Source organism: Bidens hawaiensis, unplaced genomic scaffold (assembly GCF_021521415.1).
Source record: "Bidens hawaiensis isolate Kalapana, Puna unplaced genomic scaffold, B.hawaiensis_p1.1 tig00015906_1, whole genome shotgun sequence".
NCBI lineage: Eukaryota > Viridiplantae > Streptophyta > Magnoliopsida > Asterales > Asteraceae > Bidens > Bidens hawaiensis.
This window is the reverse complement of record NW_027492425.1, coordinates 230725-257884: the sequence shown is the minus strand read 5'-3', so window position 1 is coordinate 257884 and position 27160 is coordinate 230725. Positions and strand designations below refer to the sequence as shown.

The 27160-nt window shown below is 35.4% G+C and overlaps 1 protein-coding gene and 1 long non-coding RNA gene across 2 annotated transcripts in view; one reads left to right on the top strand and one right to left on the bottom strand.

The window, feature by feature from the left end:
- The first annotated feature begins 5091 nt into the window (after positions 1 to 5091).
- Positions 5092 to 27160, top strand: part of LOC143550013 (uncharacterized) — a 39445-nt gene continuing 17376 nt past the window's right edge. The window contains exon 1 of the long non-coding RNA XR_013138253.1: positions 5092 to 5144. This is a non-coding gene — a long non-coding RNA (uncharacterized LOC143550013). The remainder of the gene's footprint in view (positions 5145 to 27160) is intronic.
- On the bottom strand, positions 13634 to 15174 carry LOC143550016 (uncharacterized). The gene is made up of 2 exons (XM_077040758.1): positions 14409 to 15174; positions 13634 to 14016 (listed from the first exon to the last, which is right to left on the bottom strand). The coding sequence occupies exons 1-2, from the start codon at positions 14791 to 14793 to the stop codon at positions 13634 to 13636; spliced, it is 768 nt and encodes a 255-aa protein (XP_076896873.1). The 5' UTR covers positions 14794 to 15174.

Genomic DNA, 27160 nt, shown 5'->3' with positions numbered 1-27160 from the left:
GGGATTGGGTTGGGAGGGGGGATAGGGTGTAAACAATTGGAGTCGAGATTGACTTGCTTTGATTTACGAGAGCTCGTGCTCAGGCTCGGATCGTTTCAAAATATTTTAGAAAACTCAAACTAGGCACTTGAGTTGTTTTTTAAAGCTGGAGCTCGGCCCACCTACTCTTTATTAATTATTGTATATACTTTTTTTATTTTTTTTTATATATTGAGATAAGCCTTAAACGAGCCTAAGATCATGTCGAGCTTAGTTGCAGTACTTTAAACGAGGAAAAGCTTGGCTCAAGCTCGGGAGTGCATTGTTAAATTAATCAACATAATTCCAAAATAAAAAGGCTCGTTAAGGCTTAACGATCCTACATAATATTTTCATACAAGGCTCAAGCTCGGGCTCGATAACTAAATAAGCTTTATTTAAGGAACAAACTGCATAAGCCTCAACTCGTTCAAGTTTTTTGTATCAATCTTATCTCGAGTAGCTCGCGAGTGGGTTTGCATATTCGCACTCCTAGAATACCTTAATTATTTTAGATTAGTTTGCAAGACTTAATCGAATTAACCAAAAAAACATAGAATTGAAATAACCTAGTTAAGGAGTTTTTTTTAACGACCAACAAACATAGAATGTTTAGGTACTCCGTACGAGATGACCCAATGAAAAAAGACAACTGTCAGCTGGTCAGCCAGCCGTACGAAGCCCTTAAGCGCCTCCAGTTGATCTCCAATTCCGGGAAAACCCCACCAGCCCGAAGGCCCACTGGTGGTAGAACCCGAACGCCCTCAGGATCGAACTGGAGATCACAAAGATCCTGATCTTTCTTCGTTAAGCCACCTATGTCCCCCAAAGTGTTGTAAGTGAGAATTGAACTTTGGTCTCCATTGAGAAACCCAAACTTCCTACCATTAAACCACATTGAAAATGACCGTTAAAGACTTAGGTTTTTGAGATTGAGTTTAGAAATGACCTATTAGTTTTTGAAAAAAAACAATAAATAAAGAAAATGGTTGACATTGATAAAAGTGTTTGGTATTTTGGCTTTTAAAAAGGTTAAAAAATTGTTTTTCATAAGCCACAAAAACTTGGCCTTTTAATAGGTTTTGGATTTTTTAGCATAACCCTGTTTACCTCACGTATTACCTTTTTAGTCATTTTACATTAATAACATAAGCCAAACAATTTTAAATAAACGACTTGACTTTTTCATCACATAAACTAATTCGGGTTTTTTTTATTCTGTTTGTTTATATTTGAAGTCTTGTAAAAAGTCAGACCCAGTTAAAATAAACCCATATATAACCCAACAAATTTTATACACAAAACCAAAATCAAACCAACCTGTCGGAACAGGGGATTTCAAATTCACCAAAAAATTCATTCCGCTAGAGCAAGGTTATAATTTCTTTTTTCTTATATCTTATATAGTTATTTACAGTGTGGTTTGGTTTCATAGGTGTGAGACATGTATGATATTTAATATAGGTAATACCTTATCCGATTTACTTAAAACATACATACTTGTATATCCAAACCACACTGTAAATAACTATATATGCATGATATAAGATATAAATTCAGTTAGTTGTTTATCTGTAAATAGAAAATCGTTTTAATGGATAGAAATTATTGTATTACATGATATAATAGAAAATTTGTTAACATGGTGCCTACTTGGACCCCATAGAAAGGGGCCAAGTGGTCATATAAAACTTATTTTAATAGTAGTATAGTAGATTATTTATTTGTTAAATGTACGAATATTACTACAAAACATTTCTATGTTTGTTAGTTTTTTTTATCATATTGTAGGTTGTGGAAAACCAAGCATAACCGATGCAGTTAAACCAAACATTAGATGGAGGGATAAAACATAACCAACGAGTCATAACTTCATGCCACTGTTATGAATTATTAATGTCAACAAGAATCAAGTTATATTCAAATGGTTGCACTAAAATGGTGGTGGCAACAAAAGTAAATTGTGTGTTTAAAATTAATATTCATGTGCTATAAATACATGAGCTATAAATACATGAAGCATGAACGTAGAGTATGTCGGCTAAAATATTAATATTGGTGAAAAACCTAATTGGGCTTCATGGTTTCTATAAAATATAATTATATCTTATATGATGCCTATATAGTTATTTACAGTGTGGTTTGGACATACGGGTATGTATGTTTTAAGTAAATCGAATAAGGTATTAGTTATATCAAATATCATACACACCTCACACCCACGAAACCTATTAAAACAAATCTCATACTCCATACCCCGCCCTATATATGAATATTGATCCATTTTGATATTTTTGATATATTCGTTTGTCATTCTACATTTATGTTTGCATTGGTTCTCTTCTAGATGGAGGTATGAACTTGTTAACTTTGATATTATTAAGGAGAATAAAAATTACAAACGCTACCGCTCTGTTCTCGAGATTAATAAACAAATAAAAAGAGAAGAAAGGAAACAAAGAAGAGAAAAAAAAGAGTAAAACTAAAGGTAAAGTTATTATTTAACTTCGTGTTCCAAGTGTGAAAGATGGGAAACGAAAGTAAAGAATTTAAAGGAAGTTTGGATGATATTTTTTAAAGTTTTCTCCAAATTTGTCTATTTTGGGAAAAAAATTGGAACGGAAAGGTATTAAAAGTTTTCCTTGTTTTTCTTACCATTTTCTTCCATTAGAAAACTCGTTTGATTACGCCCGGTCACACTCGTTTAATAAACGAGCTGTACATGTTTTGGTTAAGTGGTAAATATTTATGGATACTATCTGGTGAAATTCTGATCTTGTGAGTGAACTTATGTGAATTTTTGATTATTCCTTTTGAATTAATATGTAATTGTTTATGTTTGTTTGTTCGTTGGAGTCGTGTATGTTTAGTTGTCCATTAGTGTAATTTTGTCCATTAATGTCTGTTAGTTTTCCTTTATTCATTAGTGACTGGTAGCGGCTGTTTACAATACTAATGAACGGACACGGGCAAACTCAATTCCTTAATGAATGAACACGAACTTTTGTTCGGTAAAGTGTTTGTGAACCGCCCGTTTATCCGACAAAACCTTAATGGACGAACACAGACAAGGTCTCGTCCAGTTCGATTCAGTCCTCATAAAGTCCTAACCATGAGCACAAATTGCTTAAGCCCCGTGGTTAATCATTTAAACCAAATCGAGGGAATATATATTAGAATACTAATCATTACTATAATCATATATCCCACTATAAATAAAATATTATATTTCCTTAAAAACTAACACATGATATTTTGTATACTAAAGTTTTCCCTTATATATTAGGTTTTAACCTCCAAAACAAATATACCTAACCTTTTTTCTATCCTTCGACTGCGTGAAAGTTTTCGTTACTCGTCCGAAACGATTTCAAATTTTAAGGTCAGAAACTTAGAATATGATTACTCTTACTTAATCATTGTGACAGTATATTTTCCTCATCTTAAGGTTTATGAAACTAGGGTTTATGTGCCATATTTATTTGATAATTGGCTTATGTTTATAATATATGTGTCTTCTTGTTAGAATAATGGAACTGGTTAACTGGACAAATAAATCACCCAAGCTTGCACCGGAAGATTTCATTAGGAACATGTCAGATAACGTGATAACTAATATTCTGGATCGGTTGCCATTACAAGATGCTGTGAGGAATGTTATCTTGTCGAGAAACTAGAGGTTTAAGTGGAATATGCTTAGCCAACTCGTTATTGGTGAGAACTTCGTTAAATATTTATCAAAAACAAAAGGCAATACAAGTAGTTGAGTGCAAGTAGTTGGTGAGAGCATTACAAGGAGGCTTTTTCTTCATCTTAATGGTACCATAACAAAGTGTGTCCTTCGATGATGAATATGTTTGTCACTTGATTTTGTTCTTGTCAAGAAAAGGAATTAAGGACCTCACTCTTGTGCAATATTTGAGTGCAAGACCATTTAAGTTGCCCACCCATTTTTTTTCTTGTTTAAAGTTGGAGCATCTTAAACTTTATAATTGTTGTTTCAATCCTCCTCCGCTTACTTTTCATGGTTTTCCAAACCTTTTGAGCTTAGAGATCAGGGCCGGCCCATCCATTTTAGAGGCCCAAAGCGAAGTGAAAATACGGGGCTCTTTCCTATATTTTATTTTATCTTGCATTGGTGTGTATAATATTGTGAATTGAAGAGAACTTTGAATTGGAGTGAGACATAAGTACATAAAGAACTTTTAAAAAATGATAACAGTTAAAGAGTTCACATTCAATATTTCATATATATATTGAATATAATGTCGAGATAGAAATTATTATTATTTAATTCCATAAAAAGTTGGTTTTTGATTAATCTTTTGGGGTGAAAGAAACCATGTTGTAGAAAGAAGTAGAAACAAATGTACAATTGATGAATCAATGGAACAAGCTTAAATAAACCAAATTGTTAAAAAAAAAAACTTGAAAGAAGTAGAAACAAATATACAATTGATGAATCAATGGAACAAGCTTAAATAAACCAAAACGAGTCTCTAACCACCCAACCACAACAATAACATGTTTAAGTCATTAAATGTAATTAATATATACAAACTTTATTTTTTTAAAACAAATTGGGGGCCCAAAGCCCTAGCTTTGGTTACTAAAACTAACGGGCCGGCCCTGTTAGAGATGTCTTTTGGTGGAGTAAAGAGTGAGCTTGGAGAGTTTATTACCATGTGTCCCTTGTTTGAGAATTTGAAATTGAGTTGTCCCGGCAAAGTAAAATTAGTTGAGATTGCAAACCTTAAAAATCTCAAAATGTTATATTTATCCTTGAGTGAACGTGACATTACAACGACAATAAGTTCAAACATTATCTTTGAGCTTTTGGGTTCATTTTCAAAACTTCAAGAGCTTTTTTTGGAACTTGATTTCAAGGTACTTAATGCTAAGTTGTGTCATTTAAGTTTACTTTATAGTCTCATTATTTTTTTTATTCCACTTTTGTATAGTTGACAGAAGGCGGTGCTAAAAGGTTCTCCACCCCCTTTCTCTCCCTCAAGGCTCTTCAATTATTTAGAATAGATTTAGGCAATCGTATAAATTTATCATGTGCTTTTGAGTTGATTTGGAGCTCGCCGAATCTACAAACCCTTGAGATCCATGTAATTCAATGTGTAAGTTTCAATCTTATTGTTTGTTGTGTAATCTCATAGTTATATATATAGTTGCGCATTTGAACACTAGTTGGTTATTCTTGCACGATTCTAACCCATTACCAATACCATAGGTGGAATACAACAAAACGACGCTTCAGAGTGTGGCATTTACAGGTTTTCCGGTTCAGAGAATGAAATGTGTTTGATAAAGTACTTACACGCATGTTCTTCTTTCTTAAAAAATATTCGTATTCGTCCCAGTGGGGTTCTAGCACCTTGTGAGCAGTTGATGATTACCATGAAGTTATTGAAGCTCCCTCGAGCCTCCATTGTAGCTCAAATTGATTTCGAGTATTAGTTCTTTTTAACTTATTTATTGATGTTGCTGTTATGTGACTTTTTTAGTACTAGTTAGTTTATGGACTAACCCCCACAATTTTTTTTATTTATTTATTTTATTCCAGAGGTATACTTTAATACAATGGGGCGGTTTGCAGCTTCGAAGGGCAATGCTTATAGAGTTTAAAGGTTCACAGAATGAAGTATGCTTTAAAAGTCAATTACACATGTAGTCCAATAGTTTGCACAAAAGTAACATAATTTGGTTCCTGAAATTGATGAAAGTTAATTAATATGTTAAACGTTTTAATATTAATGATCATAAACAGTTACTAGCAATGTATTTACGGTTTGGCCTAGACCATGAACAAGCCATCATTTCACAATTGTTTATTTATAACTCGCCTCGATCTTATTTTACTCGAGTTCATTTAATATGTTACAGTCAAAGTAATGAAAAGAGTATAAATTTGGTATGGTCCAAGTTTCTGGTGGGAGTGTTCAAACGTGAGACATCGACGAATGAGGTCGTGGTATGTCGACAAAGGCGGTGCCTAGACTTTTGCTCCGGCTTTTATTGTGGATAGTAATAGAAACTTAATTGTGACCAAAAATGGTTGATTCATAGGGGAAAAGAGAGAGTAGAAAAAAAACCACTTGGCATGATTTTATATTCGTTATCGAAAATATTCATATTCGATATAACTGAAAATATATACCTAGTAGGCCTCGATCCACAGTTTGGACCAAGGCGGTTAGTAGATGGCACAAAACAAGGGTTTGGCCGACCCTAACGTTGTGGGCCCGGTTGTGCGTGCTTCTTATTGATTATCATACTGAGGGTCTAACCTTAATTAAATTTGTATATATAAACTCAACATGTACTACACTCAATAAAATACCAACCCTAGTTTCTGCCCGTGGACTTAGGTCATCGTACATTCGTACTGAAATACGTTAGATATCTGGTGCATGTTCTTTTTATATAGAGAAATCTGCAATTTGCCTCCCAGGGTTATATCGTCGCTGGATGGATTAACCACTGAAAACGAAATTGCGAAGGTTCTGCCACTGTGAAATTTGGGCGGGGCAGTTTGTGCCCTTGCGTCAGTTGACTGACCAAAAAACGTTGAAATGACCATTTAAGCCAATAATTAATTCTAAAACCAAATATCCAATATCGTGTAAAGGATGGGGTTCGAACCCCCGACCCATGGTTTAACAACATACAACACCAACCATTTGGACTGAACTAACATGTGATATATTTATACAATATGAATATATATTCACCATTTGAACTGAACCAAATATTTAACTGAAAGTTTTTTAGTAAATTTTCACCATTTTTTTAAACCATTTTTTTTGTAAAAAACTTTAACGAATTTGTTTTTTAGTAAACTTTTCGCTCAAAAACGACACGACTCGTTTTTTGGTAACTTTTCGTCCGAAAACAACGAAAATGGCCGTTTTTTATTAAAATTTTCGCCCGAAAACGACGAAACGAGCCGTTTTTTATTAAACTTTTCGCCCGAAAACAACTAAACGACTCGTTTTTTAGTAACTTTTCGTCCAAAAACAACGAAACGGGCCGTTTTTTAGTAAAATTTTCGTCCGAGAACAAAGAAAAGTGTCGGTTTTAGTAAACTTTTCGTCCGAAAACAACGAAACGACTCGTTTTTTAGTAAACTTTTCGCTCGAAAACGACGAAAAGTTTCGTTTTTTAGTAAACTTTTCGTCCGAAAACAACGAAATGACTCGTTTTTTAGTAAACTTTTCTCCCGAAAACAACGAAACGGGCCGTTTTTTAGTAAACTTTTCGCCCGAAAACAACGAAAAGTGTCGTTTTTTAGTAAACTTTTCGCCTGAAAACAACGAAACGACTCGTTTTTTAGTAAACTTTTCGCCCGAAAACAATGAAACGGCTCGTTTTTTATTGTAATTTTCGCTCAAAAACAACGAAACGGGTCGTTGTTAGTAAACTTTTTCCCCGAAAACAACGAAACGGCTCGTTTTTTATTGTAATTTTCACTCAAAAAACGAAACGGGTCGTTTTCTAGTAAACTTTACGCCCGAAAACGACAAATCGGGCCGTTTTTTAGTAAACCCCAAACCTGAGCCCGAACACAAACATTCTTTTATATATATTACACAAACACAATACATAAACACATATATCAAAACACCCGAATTATAAACTTCGAGATTTTACATGTTACGTGTCGACCCCGAACACTACGGAAGGAGAAGTGGGTCAAGATTCCACCTTCTACGGAAGGCCAACCGGGCTTCATCGGCGAACGTAACAACCAAACGAACGGAAATTCTCCGAATCTGAATCCGGATTCGGAGACTCAATCCTAGCGTGACTCCGAATAACCAATTGAACCTAATAACCAACACCAAAACCATTGTGAAGTGAAGGTGAAGGTACGGCGGTGGTGGCGTCAGTGATGTTGTCGGATGGCGAAGGTGATGGTGTCGGCGTCGGATGGAGGCGTCGGTGTCGGTGTCGGTGTCGAACGGGGTCGGTGTTGGTGATCGGTGATGGTGTTGTTGTCTAAGGAGGTGGAGGTATATATATATATATATATAAAGTGTGGAGGAAATTAAGATGGGTAAGGAAAGAAGGAAGGATGGGTGGAGAAGGGGGAAAGAGTATGAAGGAAGGAGGAAGAAGATAATACCCGGTGGTTGGACTGTCATTTTTCCCGGCAAGCTGGTTTTTCCAAGCTTTTAAAAAAAATAACAAATAGAATGGCACAGACTGTGACCCGCCGAAATTCTATTTGTAAAAAGTCTAAAACACCCTCCATCTCAACGGTCATTAACAAAAATATTTAACGGAAGGGCACATACTGCCCCGCCCAAATTTCACAGTGACAGAACCTTCGCAATTTCGTTTTCAGTGGTTAATCTATCCAGCGACGATATAACCCTGGGAGGCAAATTGCAGATTTCTCTTTTATTTATTGTGTTCGTTCTTTTTATTTATTGTTTTCTGTCCTCCTGTGAACAGATGACGTTTGCTAGGAAGTTATTGAAGCTGCATCGAGCCTCCCCCACAACTGAAATTGATTTCCACTAATTTCACCTTTCTTGCACTTCTCTTTTAAATCATCTTGTTTAGGTTTCTGGTCTTTTTAAGATCTACGATTGTTGAAGGATCTTGACCTTTATTTGTTTAACTTAAGAGCGTTTGAGTTATGTATCTATACCTTGAACTTATCTCGTTAGTTAATTTACAAATTTGATATTTATGTCTACTCGTTTATTGTTTACTTAGCAATTTTTTTTTATGTAACACGAAATTAACAAACTTAATTTAACTCTGATTTAATGTGTATAATAAGTGGCTTACTGATCACCAGATCACACTGCTACAAAACACAAGATGTGCCTTAGATATAACCCGATTTTTAAAGAAAATGGGGTTTAAAGTTGGATTTGAGTGCTTTCACGAAATAGAATCGTGATCGGTACACTGTATTGCAAATTATATGCTTGTTTAATGTAGGAAATTACTACAAAATATTCTAGGTTTTTAGTTTTTATTGTTTTGTAGGTTATGGGAAAAGCAAAGCATAATTGATGCAATTATACCAAACATGAGATGGAGAGATCATAAACACAATCAACGAGTTAGAACTACAATCAAGTTATATTAATGGCTACACTAAAATGGTGGTAGTAAGTAGTAACAAAAGGAAATTGTGTGATTAAATACTCATGTGGATATGTGCTATGTATAAATCCATGAAGCATGAACGAGAGTATGTGGAAATTTTAATCAGGGTTATTGGATTTATATACTCGTAATTTTCATTATTTTGCTGAAAACACTCTCAACTAAAGAAATGTTACCTACTACTCTCAACTTTCACCTTCTTTTTTTAGGCACTCCCGAACTTAACAAGCACTAACCCCGTTAGTTAGCTTGCTAATGTGGTATCTTTTAGTTGAGAGTGGTGGGTAACATTTTTTCTTTAGTTGAGAGTGTTCCTGGCTAAAGAATAAAAATACAATCTTTCTAATATCATATGGGCGGGGAATAAATAATCACTCAATTATGTTTCTCATGCCCACATACATCTCAACAAAACGTTAAATACGAACGGATGATTCGCCGTCTAAACGAGATTATGTTTACATTATTAATTCATGCTTCACACCCTTCCACGTTTTTGGGTTGAATCTCTTCACATGGCTTCTTATGTACATAATGCTCTTCCCACCCCACCTCTCCAAAATCGATTCCCAACATCCGCTCTATATCTTCGTGAACCAACTTATAAACACCTTCATGTGTTCGGTTGTGCTTGCTACCCAAACACTACGCGACCCATACCAACAAACTTGAACCTCGTACCTTCCTATGCATTTTCCTCGGGTACCAAACAAATTATTATGGCTATCAATGCTTAGAAATTGCCCCGGGCAAAACAATATATTCTCGGCACGTCACGTTTGATGAAAAAATAGTTTCCATTTACACCCCACCCACCCCCGACATTCATTCATTGATCCATCTCCAACACTCTTCACCCAACCATTATCATTCTCCCAAAGCCCAGCTATAAATCCACAAACCGGCCCACCTAAACCGAATCTTAACAGCCCAAAAATGCAATCTTCTCAAACCACACACTCTTCTACTTCACCAGCCCAGCTCTCTACCCCTATTCACACTTCTACACTGGCCGAACTCACTACACCAGCCCAGACCAATACCTTTCAGCCAACTTCCAACTCCACTGACAATCGAACAAAACCGCAATACACACCCACATCCGATTCCAATACCTTTCCTACACCCCATCCTCACCTTCGTCACCCCCACCACAACCTCTTCCCACTCACCATATGGTCACACGATCCCAAACTGGCTCCACCAAACCACGTGTCCCACTCAATCTAAATACCAATCACATCTCTCTGTTGCCCAAGTCCCACCTAGCCTCATTAAACGATCCAAACTGGAAAAATGCCATGTCTAACGAAAAAGCTATATTGGAAATTAATACATGGGAATTAATTTCGAGACCTGTCGATGCTCCGATTATCCAATGCATGTGGTTGTTTAAGCATAAATATAAATCAGATGGTACATTGGAGCGATATAAGGCTCGACTAGTTGTGAATGGTAAAAGTCAAACAGTAGGCATCGCTTGTGAGGATACGTTTAGTCTGGTTATCAAGCCCACAACAATTCGGGGGGTTTGCAGTTTGGTCGTCTCTCGATCATGATCGATTCACCAATTAGACGTCGAAAACGCACTTCTACATGGAAATTTGAAGGAAACTATTTATATGTTTCAGGCACCAGGTTTTGTAAATGCCACTACGCCAAAATATGTTTGCAAATTGAAAAAATCACTCTACGCCTTGAAGCAAGCTCCAAGAGCATGGTACCACTGTTTTGTTGGTTTCCTTACAAAGTGTGGTTTCAAAAGTAGCGTTTGAGACACATCACTACTCATCTACAAACATGGGAACCAAATGGCGTATATTTTACTTTACGTAGATGACATATCAAGTTGTTATCCTCATAATTCAAGATGCGCGATCTAGGCTCGCTTCACCATTTCCTTGGCATCACTGTTGAAAGGAAGAACCACAATTTATTTTTGTCTCAAACCACATATGTTGTGGATATTTTATCAAGGGCAGACATGTCAAATTGCAAACCCATTACCACCCCTGTTGAAATTGGTTCCAAGCTAAGTGCCACCATTGGCCCCCCGGTCACCGATCCTTCTATGTATCAAAGTCTTGCAGGAGCTTTGCAACACCTCACTTTTACTAGACCCGATCGTGCATACGCGGTACAATAAATATGCCTTTTTTATGCATGATCCAAGGGAGCCGCATCTTCAGTTTCTGAAACGTATCCTTCAATACGTTAAAGGTACGTTACACTGTGGCCTTCAAATTTCACCATCCAAGTCCTTTAAACTTACCGCTTATTCCAACACGGATTGGGGTGGTTGTCCCTACTTTAGCCGGTCAACGTCCGGATACTGTGTCTTTCTTGGCAGCAATCTAATTTCCTGGTCTTCCAAATGACAACTGACCATATAGGGGAGTCACAAACACAGTAGCTGAAACAAGTTGGGTCTGAAACCTTCTGCTTGAACTTCATATCCCTGTACGCGATGCCACTATTGTATATTGTGATAACATCTCCGCCGTATACCTCTCTGAGAACCTGATACAACACCAACGAACTAAGCACGTTGAGCTTGACATCCATTTTGTCCACGACAAAGTTAGAATCAGAGACGTACGTGTGTTACATATTCCCGCTGACTATCAATATCCAGATATTTTTACTAAGGGCCTGCAGAAGCAATTATTCATCCATTTTCGATTATGGTTGTGCCTTAGGTCAACTACGGCTCACAGTGCGGGGGAGTGCTAACCAATAATATCTTGAGATATTATTGGTTTATTATAATTATATTAATTGTATTATCTTGTAGTTTGTATTTATCAGTTTGTTAGGTTTGTGCTATATTAAGGTTTACCAAGTAAATAACGGAGATCGAAATATTCCCTCATCTCACACAGTGGTTGAACACAAACATCAACGTCTTCTTGAAACAACTCATTCACCTATGTTTCGAAGATTCATAGGTGAATGTATACAGACTGCCACATATATCATAAATCGATTACCAATGATTTGGCAATATCTCTCTACATCTTGTTAGCTTAACATTCGTAGCAGATGTTAGGCTAATGTATTCATTACCATAAATGTCATTGAACCGACTGTCTTACAGTCTGCCTTATTGGTCTGGTCCAATGGTTGAATGGGTTTAAAAAGACAAATGACGAATGACGTATAAATAATTTAATAAATTAAAAGTATATGCATAGGTATAAGTGTATAACTAATAACGAACTATACGGATAAGTAGTTTTTTGTTATGTTCCCAATCTCTTACGTTATTTTCTGCATAGGCATACTATAAGTTCATTAGTTATAGCTAGTTCCAGAATGTTGTAACCTTCTCACAATAAAAAAAAAACAATTTGTATTACAAATTTCAAGTTTGTAAGTCAACGTGTGGTTTTATCTAGATCCTAGTACATAGTGGATGTTCAAGAATAATGGTTAGTTTGTGTTACTCATAAATGTATGATATTTTGATGATATTCCGGCCGTTAATACACATTTAACATTGTGTTACTCGTCTTTGTATTTAATTTTGATCTCTGGTTGCCAATATTGTGTAGAGGAGCAGTCTAACATGTTGGGTAACTTGTCAAACAGGTTTGGCTTGTACATGTAGCCAAGTTGTCTGGAAAACACTTTTTTGTCCAATTCGTAAGATTTTTCATGTGTTCCATTTATGATTACAAAATGAAATCTTAATCTAAATCTGAAACTAATCAGGAGGCTAAAATAGACTTTGAACACTTTCAAATTTAACATAGTTTGACTTTTTCACCTCTAACTAAAGTTTTCAAATTGGCCTGAGAGCTTTATACAATTATAGAAATAGTGATAGGTCATAATTCATAACCAGCATCTAAATAAAACAATTTAGTTCACCAATATGGCGCTAAAAAGATACAAAAATCATAAATGAACGTTGTATAGGTCATAACCCTTCAAGTCATTTTACTTAGAAAAACATTGATCTTTTATTGTAATAATGGATTTTTTGTTCTTGATACCTACAATAATTTTGCATGGGGTCAATACATCCTATTTTGACCTGTAAAAAATCACCGGTTTTAAACTAACCAGCTCATTAACCCTCTCTGAGAATAATTATAAACTGTTATCTGTTGTTAGATTTGATGTTAATAGAACCATTAGACTTCTATCAGTGTAACAGTAAAAGGAAACTGATGCCTGTTTGACCTCAAAAAGTCAAATCAGCCCAGTTAACTAAAGGAAGAGAAATGTTACAATAGTGATCAAAATAGTAACCCACTTCTTACATATCTATTATATTCATCCATTAGTTAGTACACAAAAGGCCAGGACCCTAATAAGCCTCACAACTCACAAGATGAATTGAGGTCACTTGGATGCAACTTCTTACAAGCTAGTTAAGTCATAACTGATTCATTGTTTCTTAGATTTAAAACTAACATTAGCATATATATATATATATATATATATATAGTCAGCAACCATATGCAAAAGTTATCTAGCGATACGTCCTGAACGCAAGCCTGTTAACATCAACATGGGGAAGAGTCACCTTATACAACCCATCTTGCATCTCCCTCTTAAAACCCTCTGGCACACGTATCCCCGCGATATAATGCTTGTTCTCCCGTTTTCCTTCAATGATCAAAGTATCATACTCAAAACCCGACTCCACATCCTCTATCTCAAACCCGGGCATGTTCAACGACACACACAAACCTTCCTTATTTACCACATTTTTCTCCACCCCCGGCAGATTCCCTTTTATGTATATGCTTTCCCCCGTATCCTTCTTATACGCAGTGAACGACTTACTCTTCACAACCGAGTGAGCTATTACTTCACACAGTTTCCTTCCTAGATCTGATCGATCAAACGCATCTGAAAGTAACCATTCACAATGTAAGTATATAACTGTATAGTTTCAATTCTAAAAGATCCTAAGATACTTAATAGGAGTGCAAACGAGCCGACCCGCATGGAATCCACTCGAGATTGGATCAATTAAAAGCTCTAAACGAGCCGAGCTCGAGCCTTGTACGTGAAGAATTGAAGTCCGTTCAAGCTCGTTGAGGTTCAACGAGCCTATTTTTAAATTTCAAAAATGTACAGTAACTTCAAAAGACAATTTTTTAAACCATCTCGTTTTAACCCAAACCCGTTGCCTATCGACCTGAACCAAATTAACCCTTTTTTGAGCTGACCCGTTCCAACCCAAACCAGCCCGACCCAATTACCAATTCTACCTAAGATATTATTGGGACAGTAATTACCACAATAAGGCGTAGGGCGAACGATTTTAACAGGTGTGTGAACAAAATCAGTGTTTTTCAGATACGGAAAGGTTAACTTCACCATTCCCTTGGAAATCAACCCATTCATTCTACCGACCGGGTCGACATTCTCGGGTAATTTGACAGCCGCAAGGTAGGTTTCTTTACTGGTTTTATAGGACATGAGCATAGTATCATCTTCAACAACCGTATTATGAGCAACCGCCTGATATTCGCCTTTCGGTACTGGTAAACCCGGCATTTGTAATATCACGCACGGGCCGTCATCAGTCTCCAACTTCTCCATTCCAGGGATGTGTACGGTCAACTCTTCATCGTTGACCAGAGTTAACAGCATTGATGGAACTCCTGACATTATGTCCATTTGATACGCTAGAAATGGTAGATCAAATTCAAATGTGGCTGAAATTGAAAATTAAAGCATTTAAATAACAAGCATTGAAATATTATTGGAGGTTAAGAAGAGAATTAGTACGTTTTGGTGGTGTGTTGTCCGACGGAGATGAAAAGGGTCTTGTTTGACTTGTGTTGACCGAATGCTGACGTGTGGTGTGAATGGTGGGTAGACGTATGGGTGACGGTGGACGGAATGGGATGACGGACCTTGTGAGGCGGAGCAGGGTGGATGCCATGGTCTCCGATTACGCAATTCTGAAAACCAGTGCAAAGTTTCTTGGAGACCAAGGGTTATATGCTTATTGTTGGGTGTAAACGAGCTCAGCCGAGGTCGAGCTCGAGTCTGAGTCGTTTTAATTTATGAGGCTTGAGCTTGAGCTTGAGCTTGAGCTTGAGCTTGAGCTTGAGCTTGAGCTTGAGCTTGACTTGTTTAAAGCTCTTTTTTTGCGCGCGAGTTTTTTTAAATTTAAGTTTGACTCGTTTATTGTTGATTAGTTAATTTATATACATTTAAAATATATATATATATTTTGAGAAAAACTTAGTTGAGCATGATATATAGAAACCCGAAAGAACTAAAATTTAAAAATGCATTAGGTTCATTAAGGCTCGACAAGCCTAAACAAGTTTCTCACACAAAGCTCAAGCTTAGGCTTCAAAGCAAAACATGCTTTATTTGAGGCTCTAACTCGGCTTAAAGTCATTAAAGTTTGGCTTATTTCGATATTTTTGTCAATCCGAGATCAAGTAGCTCACCTGCAACTCGTTTGTTTGCACACCTTATACAAGAGTATTATAAAAATACATTTTTTTATTATGTTCATTATATTGAATCTTATCCATCTTAAAATGATTTGGGAGTGTTTTTTTAAATACTTGACAATTAGCTAAAGCTTTATGTTAGATCTAATTTTATTAAAATAAGGAAAATTGGTTTTAAACAATCTAAACTATGGCCTATTGGTAAATATACATCCCAACTTTACACTTGCCTGCTGGCAGTACCAACTACTTGTGCATCTGTTTTTAACGGGCCACGACTAACGGATGTTAACTCCGTTAGTCTTTGTCTGACGTGGCCATCCCAGCTGTCAAATATCATATTACGTGGAACGTCTACGTGGCGGCTGACTGTGTATAAGGTGTATGTTATCATCACCATCTTCAACCTAATACTCTTTACAACCCAAACCCAAACAGGTTGGTTCCACTTCTGGAACTTAGTATTATGAGTTTAAAAGATAACCCAATTGGTCTAACATAATTTGGTTTAATGAGTTGATATAACCATTAAACTAGTTTTTGTTGCGCAATCTGTTGAACTCTTAGTACCTATCTGTAATGGTTGAATTATTGTGAGTTTTCTATACTTGAGAAAAATATAATAAAAATTGTCTGAGAAACCTGATTCATATATCATACTGTGATAAATTTTGTAGAATTTATCCTTAATCTTTTCTTTGTGAATAAAATCAGTTTGTACATGCCAGAATCTGTCTCGTGAACTGAATGATCATAAGTTAAGTTGTATGATGAATATTTGGTTGCTTTGCCATGATATGATGCGTGGATACATGTTAGGACTTTCGGTACTGTTGACATTACTTATTATCACCAATGATTCGTCGGGTCAAGTTTGTGTGTGAGTTCATACGTGGGTCTTAGAGTCATGTGTTGTTGAACATACTCTCATAACTTAAAACACTTGTACTAGGTAACAGTTAACGAGTCAAATGCATTCATTTGGTTTTGAGAAAACTTTGTTACACGTGACACGAGGTTTTGGATTGAAAACACGGACATACTTGCATACTAGTTTTGAAAACACTAAACGTTTGCCTATACTTGTTTTCTGGATTAAAAACACAAAACGTTTTGAAGTATTGGTTATGTAACCTGCTGAAACAGGCAAAAACGAGCTGAACTATTGATTTTTATTGCTGAATTGCTGTAAAATTGGTCAAAACATGCTGAAATGAGCTGTTAAGTGCTGAAACAGACTGAAAAATCGATGAAACGAGCTGTTTAACATGATGTTTGCTGTAAAAACAAGCTGTTACGTGCATAAACGAACTGAAAACTTGCTGAAACAAGCTGTTTAACATGCTGTTTGCTGTTAAGTGCTGAAACGGACTGAAAAATCGCTGAAACGAGCTGTTTAGCATGTTGTTTGCTGTAAAAGCGAGTTGTTAAGTGCTGAAACGGACTGAAAAATCGATGAAACGAGCTGTTTAACATGATGTTTGCTGTAAAAACAAGCTGTTACGTGCAGAAACGAACTGAAACTTGCTGAAACGAGCTATTTAACATGTTAGTTGCTGTTAAAACGAGCTGTTAAGTGCTGAAACGGACTGAAAAATCGCTGAAACGAGCTGTTTAGCATGTTGTTTGCTGTAAAAACGAGCTGTTAAGTGCTGAAACGAGCTGTTAAGTGCTGAAACGGACTGAAAAATCAATGAAACGAGCTGTTTAACATGATGTTTGCTGTAAAAACGAGCTGTTACGTGCTGAAACAAACTGAAAAACTTGTTGAAACGAGCTGTTTAACATGCTGTTTACTGTTAAAACGAGCTGTTAAGTGCTGAAACGGAATGAAAAGTCGCTGAAACGAGCCGTTTAGCATGTTGTTTGCTGTAAAAACGAGCTGTTAATTGCTGAAATAAGCTGTTAAGTGCTGAAACGGACTGAAAAATCACTTAAACGAGCTGTTTAACATGATGTTTGCAGTAAAAACAAGTTGTTACGTGCTGAAACGAACTGAAAACTTGCTGAAACGAGTTATTTAACATGTTGTTTGCTGTTAAAACGAGCTGTTAAGGGCTGAAACAGAATGAAAAATCGCTGAAACGAGCTGTTTAGCATGTTGTTTGCTTTAAAATGAGTTGTTAAGTGCTGAAATGAACTGGACTGGAACATGAATTTTAATGATAAAACTAAACATTTCCTCCGTTGTCCTTGTTCAAAATAAAAAGACTCGAGACCCGTTTTGACCCGTTACGACCTTGACCCATTTTGACCCGGACCCGTTATGACCCGAACCTTTTTACCCTGACCCGTTCCGACCCGAACCATAACAACCTTTTTTTAGTTGACCCGTTCCAACCCTGACACGTTTCGACCCTAACCCGTTCCGACCCATAACCCGTTCCGACCCAACCCAACCCATTTGCCACCCCTATGTTTATTGTATTTCGATGGGTTAGGCGAGTTGTACCTCTTTAGACACAATTTAAAATTATATGCATAATGGGCCATTAGAGATTTCAAGGCCCAATATAGCCCATTAGGACATGTATGACTTGTATTTGTTTATTACGGTCTAATATGACTCCCTATAACACGATATAACCCTTAAATATCTAATGTTACATATCACATGCCATAATAGGCCACTAAGAGATTACAAGCACTAATATGGCCCGTTAGAGCGACTATGACATGAAAAAAACTATAATGGGCCACTAACACCAACAAGGCCCAATAAGACCTATTGATGAAAGTATCACATGTTATCGGCCATTAACATCTAACTATGACTAATGACATTCCTATACAACATTCTTAGAGCAACTATGATGTGATAAAGGCTATAATGGGCCACAAACACCAGTTAAGATCCAATAAGGCCCATTGATGAAAGTATGACATGTTATTGGGCTTTAACTAAACTATGACTCACTAAACTCATATTCAACCCTTTTAGAGCAACTATAAATATCACTTGTATTTATTTTATATGTTTTTATATTTAAAATACAATTTTTTTATATTATATAAGTTTTAATTAGTTGTTTTATATATATATACACACAGACACACTAACAACTCTTTATTTTAATTATTAAAATAAATTAAATTCATATTTAGTTCATATTAATTTCACTTCTCTCAAAATTTCAAATTAAATTCAACCCCTCTTTTCTTCAAAAAATTTTGAATTACCCTCCTATTCTTAAATTTAATTTGACCATATATTTAACCTACCTTTTTTTTCTTTATCTTCATTCCTTCTTATTATTCTTCTTCTTCATCTCTTTACACCCACCATAATCCTCAATAATTAATTCTCTAACTCACTCAATTCTTAACCAAATCCTTTGATTCTGGGCTCTAATCTAATTATTTTTGCAAGAGGAATTCACGTGTGGTGTCGGTTTTCATCAATTATATCTCGTTTTTTGCCGGATTCGTGTTGAGTGTGAAGAACCCTAAGAACCAAGTTTGGGGATTTTCAATTTTAAGTGTTATTTCTTGTAATTGAAGCTTAGTACATCTTCTTTCATCGCTAAAAAGGTATGTATTTCAATTGTTTGATAACAACAGTTTGCTGACAGATTCGTTTTTGTTTATTTAATGGTATGTAACTTGATGTTAAACGATGATTACTAAACATTTTTTATTCTAGGATATAGCACTATGAGTCTAGTTTCCAGAAAGGTAAAGTTTGTAATTTTTGGACACGTTTTGAATAGTTTTTATGATTTTACAAAAACACTGGTCAAAGCTGATTCGGGGAGTTATATTTTGTCATGTCTTTCCGACACCATAACTCCCTAATGTCAAAACCAAACGGGTTGTTTCCAGTTCTGAAAGTTAGTATTATTAATTTTGAAGACAACTCAATTGGTCTTACACAATTTAGATTAATGAGTCGATAGAACCATTAAACAAGTGTTTGTTGTGCAACCTGTTGAACTGTTGGTACATATCTTTAATGGTTGAATTATTGTGAGTTTTGTATGTATGAAAAAAATATTATAAATTTCTTTTTGAGTAACCTAATTCATATATTCTACTGTGGTAAATTTTGTAGAATTTATACTTAATCTTTTCTTAGTGAATAAAATCAGTTTGTACAAGCTATAATCTGTCTCGTGAACTAAGTGATCATAAGTTAAGTCGTATGATGAATGTTTGGTTGATTTGCCATGATACAATGTGTGAATACATGTTAGGACTTTTTAGTACAGTTGACATTGATTATTATCACCAACAAGTCTTCGATTCAAGTTTTTGTTTGTGTATACATTATGTCTAATGTGATTGTGCGTGATAGTCGTCGTGCTTTGAGGTTTCGCCTCACATTAACCCTTTACTAGTTATGATTCTAATATTTTAACAATTTTAGGTTCAAAAAGTTAGAGCCAAAATGGAAAAAGATGAAAAGAAGTCAAGAAACGAGTTGGAAGAACGAGCGCAACGAATGGAATAAATGGAAAAAGAAGTTAAGGAAAACGAAGAAAGGAGTCAAAAACAATTTGATTAGTTTATGAGAAAGTTTGAGGTCGGTAGTAATTAGTAGTAGTTTCAAATATTTTGAATTCATAACTTATTAGTGAAGGTTTGTTAATGTAAACTTGTTTTGAATTTATGTTATTGTGTTTGTTAAACTTATGAAATAGCCACATTTATCTATGTGTGAACAAAAGTATGATAATAGCCACACTTTATATTACAAAAGCATTATGTGTGACAAACGGTAAGACAATGGCCACACCACAAACAACAAAAGAGTGTTTGACTGGCAAGTTCACATTTTTAGCCACATTGACAATAACCTCCAGTGTCTATATGATATGATTAGCCACACAATACCTCATTATGTGTGACGAAAAGTTTGACAATAGCCGCACTTTAAATTACAAAAAGCATTATGTGTGACAAACGGTAAGACAATAGCCACACTATAATCTACAAAGGAGTGTTTGGGTGGCAAGCAAACATTTTTAGCCACTTTTAATGTAATTTCTAGTGTCTGTATGATATAATTAGCCACTCTATTTTTTATTTAAGTGGCCATTTCTTTGCTATATCCACACGGTATAGGTCACAATGCAAGCTTAATACAACCCTATTGGCCACATTATTATAAAATTCATGTGGCTGAAACATGAATTCATGTGGTTGTATACGTGCAATGGTCACTCATAGTAAATAGTCATGTGACCATTTTCTACCGTTTAGCCACACTTATTGGAGAGGATTCTTGATGGCCAGCAACTAATGCTTGTACCCTTTAGCCACACTTATTACCACATAAGGCCACTAAAAACTGTGTGTGGCCATATCATACCCACGGTGTCGCGACCTTTGGCCATATATGACTTGAACCAAATGTGTGTGGCCAAAGGCCTACGGCCACACTTTTTTCGTGTGGCCGAAGGTCAATTTTCACGTAGTGTGGTATGGAGTCCTCGGGCTGGATAACACCGCTACACACTCCCGAAAGAAAATAGTCGATGGTCAACTCGACTGGTATGGAGTCCTAGGGCTGGATAACACCGCTACACTTGAGCAAAGTAGTGTTATTAATTGGTATAGAAGGAGCCCTTAACATTTTATTAGAAGCTTTTAGCAAGTTAACAGAAGAAATTTTGCCGCATGTTCCAGGTGTCAGTTTAAGTGTGTGTTTTTAGATGAAATCATCTATAAAAGGGGATTAAAAGTAGATGTATACTCTTTCGGTAATTCGAGTCAATCCTTTATTAATGTAAACATTCATTTGATTATACATTTTCTATCTTTTGTTTGTTTTTCAGTTTTACACTGAAAATAATTGTCATCTTTATTTTCTTCATATACTATGTAACGAATTGGAATGCTGATAGTTTATTTTGAGTTTTTAATCATCACACTTGATTATTTATCTATGCACAAACAAATTCTAGTTTGAACAATATCTAAAAATGGAAAATTAAAAGCCAGCAAGAGTTCAAGCTCCCATGATGTTGATTTTTAACTGTCCGAAAAGATATATTTGTGATGTTCTTGAATGGGTTTTTAAAATCTAATTCGAATCTAACTTCAAAATTAAAATAGCTTGATGATCACGACACCTGATTTTTCTAACTTCACAACGAATTGATACTAAAACAAGCATTAAAGTCCAGAAAACAGTATTTTGTCCGATTTTATATGTGTTCCATTTATGATTACAAAATAAAAATCCTATTCTACATCTCTAAATCGAAACGATTCATGAGGTTAAAATAGACTTTGATAAGACTTTTAACCCAGTTTGAGTTTTTCACCTTTAGCTAAAGTTTTTAAATTGACTTGTTACCAAAAGCCATATTAATCCATTAATGAGTAATTGGTGCTGCATACGCCATAATCAGCAGCTAAATAAAGAAATTTAATCCACCAAAATCACGCTAAAAATGACGTAATAATTACATGAATGTTGTATAAGGCTGCTGGTTTACTTCTTAGAAATCAAGCGGATCAAAACTTACATTAAGATATATATAGCTAGCTTCCGTATCTCTTGATTATATAGCGATACGCACTGAACGCGAGCCTGTTAACATTAGCATGGGGAAGAGTTGCCTTAAACAGTCCATCTTGCATCTCTCTCTTGATCATATCACGCTCCCTCTTAAAACCCTCTGGTACACGTATCCCTGCGATATAATGCTCGTTCTCTCGTTTTCCTTCAATAATGAGCGTGTCATATTCAAAACCCGACTCCACATCCTCTAACTCGAAACCGGGCATGTTTAGCGACACACACAAACCTTCTTTATTTACCACAATCTTCTCCACTCCAGGCATATTCCCTTTTATGTACATGCTTTCATCTGTATCCTTCTTATACAATGTGAACGACTTACTCTTCACCCCCGAGTTAGCTATTATTTCACAAAGTTTCTTTCCTAGAAACGATCGATCAAATGCAACTGAAAGCAACCATTCACAAAATAAGTAAACGGTTGTAGAATTTCAATTTTTCATATCATAAGATACCTAATAATTTATAAGTTTTTTCTCAAATTTATAAATATAACTATAAATGTGTATAAAATAATAAAACAGCTGAACTCAAGCTTGAAAAAACAACTCGTGAGCCTTTGCACCGCTAATAAGATACTGATCATTGGGATAGTAATTACCACAGTAAGGTGTAGGACGATGAATAACAAAGGGGTCAAGGAAATTAGTGTTTTCCAGTCCTAAAAAGGTTATATCCGTCCTTCCATTTGAAAATCCCTGCATTCTAAACATGTGTTGAACGTTCTCCGGGAATTTGATGGCTGCAAGGTGGGTTTCTTTACTGGTTTTGAAGACGAGGAGCAAATTGTCGTCTTCAAAAAAATAGTTAGGAAAAACTTCCTGATCATATTCCCCTAACTTTGGCATTTGTAACGTTACACGCGGGCCCAGATTAGTAGCCATCTTCTCCATTCCGGGGATGCTTACGGTCACCTCTTCATCGTTAACTAGAGTTAATAGCATTGAAGGAACTCCGGACATTATTTGCATTTGAGACGCTAGGAACCATAGATCAAATCTAACTGAAGTTGAAAAAGATATTAAGGCATTCATTCAACTTATAAAATAGATAGGTTGAAAACCATGTTTTATAAACAAGCTGTACCAGGTGGTTCAACCATGTTAACCAGTTAAAACTAAATTCTATAAAATATAATTTCAACTCAAAAAATAATCAGGTACAATATTAAATAAAAATAAAAATAAAGTTTAGCTAAGTTAAAAAAATTGGTAAAAACTAAATGGGGCTTTAAAAAACTGGTATGACGGTCCAAACCGGTTTAACCATTTTTTATCGGGGGTTTTGTTGGGTTTTAACAGGATTATCAAAGTGATAAAATCCCTATTTTACCAAAAACGCAGCGGATATAAAAGTTTTAAATCTTGTTAATATGATATGTATAAAACCAATTTTAAACATGCAAAACCCAAACCCGGATCCAAATACGAATTACACACTATCAAATACATGCATGTCACTATAAGTCCATGCATGTTACTACTACCTTTCAATATGACAAAACCGGGTGAAAGAGATGATGATTGAAAGGTAAGAACTTGAATATGGAAGCTCCTCAAGCTAGCATACCCCAAGCTTCAACAACACACCACTTCTAGCTAGGATTTGCACTTGAAATTTTCTTCTTCTTTTCTTATGTTGGATGAAAATACCCAAGAGAGGAAGAGAGAAAAGTTTACTTGGAAATTATGTGTGTTATGAAAGAATGAAAGAGAAAGACTTGGTTTTATTTAAAGGCATCTTTCTCTCCACCAATAATAACCATTGCATGTCTCCACTCACCTTGCATGTCTCCACTCAAACATATAATAATATTACATTTGAAAGAGTTATTATCTTTTTTCTTTTATAAAACTTTAAACATATATATATATATATATATATATATATATATCCATACATATATACTTTTATAAGTTTATAACTTATAACTTATAAAACCTATTATATGTTAAGAGACATGCTTGGTTATTATTATTCACATATTGTTATTTAACCAACTTAAATAACACTATGTAATGTTCTTTCATAAAACATAAATCATCCATATGATTTGTTTATTACACAAGTACATTTTATTTAGAAACCCCTTTCCAAATAACTCAAGTGTTAATATTCATTTGTTATGATCACATCATATATGAACGAATATTATCGGTGTTTGTCTAGCTTGTTATTGGGTATGACCCGACTTGGATCATAACGTACTAGCCACATCAATTTAATATGTCTCTTGGGCAGACCGAGTCCAACAAGTTTAAACTTCAAGTCAAGTCGATAGAACTATTTCTATTTACCTACAGGGAATGGTTGAACCGGCCTGTATTTATCGGTTTTTAAAACACTAGTTAAAAAGCAAACCAGTACGTGGTGGCGCGTCCTCTGACGGTGACGAAAACTGCCTTGTTTGAGTGGTGTTCGTTGAATGCTGACGTATGCTGTGAATGTTGAGTTGACGATGTGCAGAAACAGCTAGGGCCGCTGGACGGAACGGGATGAAGGACCTTGTGAGGCGCAGTAGGGAGGAAGCCATCATCAGCGTAATTTTGGTTTTCTTAAAAAGAAAATAAAAAAAATCTTTTATATAGAAGGTATGGTCTATCAAAGGAAGATTCCAAATAGTTATTTTCAAAACAAATCGACTCATTAATTCTTGAAAATCATTCCTAAAGTCATCTTATGTGAATTTATTGAGTTTGAGGTTTAATTCGAGTTTATCGCTTTTTTGGGTACGACGTTTGGGTAGAGAATAGAGGGAAATTGATGGGAATATATTAGGAGGCGTGGTGTAATTTTTCGTTTTAAGATAACGTAGGGTAATTGGGTGGGTTTGTTGTAACTGGGTGTCTTTTTAAGTCTAGTCACTTGCTAGTCTTATTTTATTAATATACTTAAGAAAAACAATCTCCTCTTTATTTAGTGTTAAACCAGGAGAGTTTCACAAGTACTGTCACAAACCCAAATTAGAAATCAACCTCTCTTGTTGTTACCCTAAGTCAAACAAAGATAACATAGGACCACATTAGGACTTGGAAGGAATTTTGATTGCACACCTTTAATTACCACTTTGCGGTACAAACATAAAGTAAACAAAATACTTGTATTGCAATCAACTAAATTGAACACGCAAATATTAATTGACAAACAAAAACCTTCGATCCCAGGACAAACTAAAAAGTTAATTAACTTACATCATATACCAAAGGCTTATATAGATGTCATTTGGCCTAGTCCTACTCGAAATCAAATACACATTTGATACCAACACAAATAGAATGTATGGTAAGACTAACTCATTAATAAATAAAAAGTAATGATTACTTGAAATCTTCACCAAGCCACCTCCATAAAATTTACAGAACCGCCCTAAATATTGTCTCGTTTAACTTTTATTTCCTTTTTATATTTATGTATTTTGTTTAGAGATAGGTCTGTGTAGTTTTTGATCGGTATTCTACTATTGTCCCTCGAAAAATATAATGATTTATGTACTTGAGTTTGAAGTTTATGGTAGGTAAGTTACAACAGCATGACAAGTGGATTATAGACTCTAGATCAAGCGAGTATATAGTCCACACACTTAACCTACTCGAAAATTACACCGAGTGCACAAATGAAGCACCAGTTATGATTCCTAACTATGTCAATATCTTTTAAAGCTATGGGTGAAAGCATCTTAACAAACTAGACAATAATTACAAACTTATATATACTTGATTTCAATTGTAATTTGCTTTGGTTGGTCGATTAGCAAATGATCCTTAGTGCGTTGAGAGCTTCTTCCCTGATTTTTGTTGTATGTAAGCCTTACATTTAAAGAAGATAACTGGAGTGGGTAAACATGTGAATGGTATGTATCGCATGGGCATGGTAGTCAAAGAAAGAAACGCTAAGATGTCAAAGACAGACGCATAAGTTTGGGCACAAAAGATTGGGTCATGCCTCATACGCTATAAGTTATATCAAATTGATTTTTTAAGAATACATATTTTAACCTTAGAGACAATGTTGATGATGCTTGCAGTAATAAAGCTAAATTTACTCGTTTGTCTTTTCCAAAAAGTTGTATTAAAACTAATGCCAATTTTGATTTAATACAGCCACATGGGAATATATCGCAAACCTATTACCTCAAATGCTAGTTTCTTTTTGACAATTCTTGATGATTTTAGTAGGCGGTGTGGACTTATCTCATTAAACACAAAAGCGATACAAGTGAGTGTTTATTGAATTTCATCATAGGATGGGTGCTAACACAATTTGGGAAGCAAATTAAGAAGATACAACGTGATAACAGTGGAGAATTCACCTCAAACCGAATGATGTTCTTTTTTTTCCTCAAGAGAGAGTTTTGTTGGAAATAATATGTGCACACGATCCCCAACAAAACACAGTGCGCTAACTGATAATATCTTGAGATATTATTGGTTTATTATAATTATATTAATTGTATTATCTTGTAAACTTTATTTATCAGTTTGTTAGGTTTGTTAGACACATTTCCTATTTCACCTCTTGACTTTGTATTATATTAAGGGTTTTACCAAGTGAATAACGGATATTGAAATATTCCCACATCTCTCATGGTATCATCCTTTGCAGTTTGAAACTTTCATTCTGTCGCTATCCCTAATCCTACCATTAGACCTCTCAATTTTCCAGTCATGGCAGACCCAAAATCACAAGCCTTACACCCCATTTACACCATCATTAACATCCAAAATATGGTCCGCGTTCTTGATGGAGTGAAGGTCTCTTACTCCTAGGTAAAACTTTTCCAGCTCCTTTCCAGAGGCTACGATGTGTTGAGTCACATCAACGGTACGCCCCTGCCAAGACACATGCAGACTACCCCTCATGGATGAAGATCGATGTGGTGGTCCTCCAATAGATTTATGGGACCCTCTTTGATGACCTGCTTGTTCGGGTCCTTGACATGAGTCCACTTCTCTGGAGACTTGGAATCATGTCAATGGAATTTTCCTCAACAACAAGGGGTCACGAGCCGCTACTTTGGAACACGAGTTTACGAACTTATCTCTCA

What these genes read in the sequence shown, in the direction of transcription:
- LOC143550016 (XM_077040758.1), bottom strand. Translation starts at nt 14,793, where the DNA reads ATGGACATAATGTCAGGAGTTCCATCAATGCTGTTAACTCTGGTCAAC. An exon ending in TCGCCCTACGCCTTATTGTG is followed by an intron (nt 14,017 to 14,408) that starts GTAATTACTGTC and finishes GGTTACTTTCAG; the next exon opens with ATGCGTTTGATCGATCAGAT.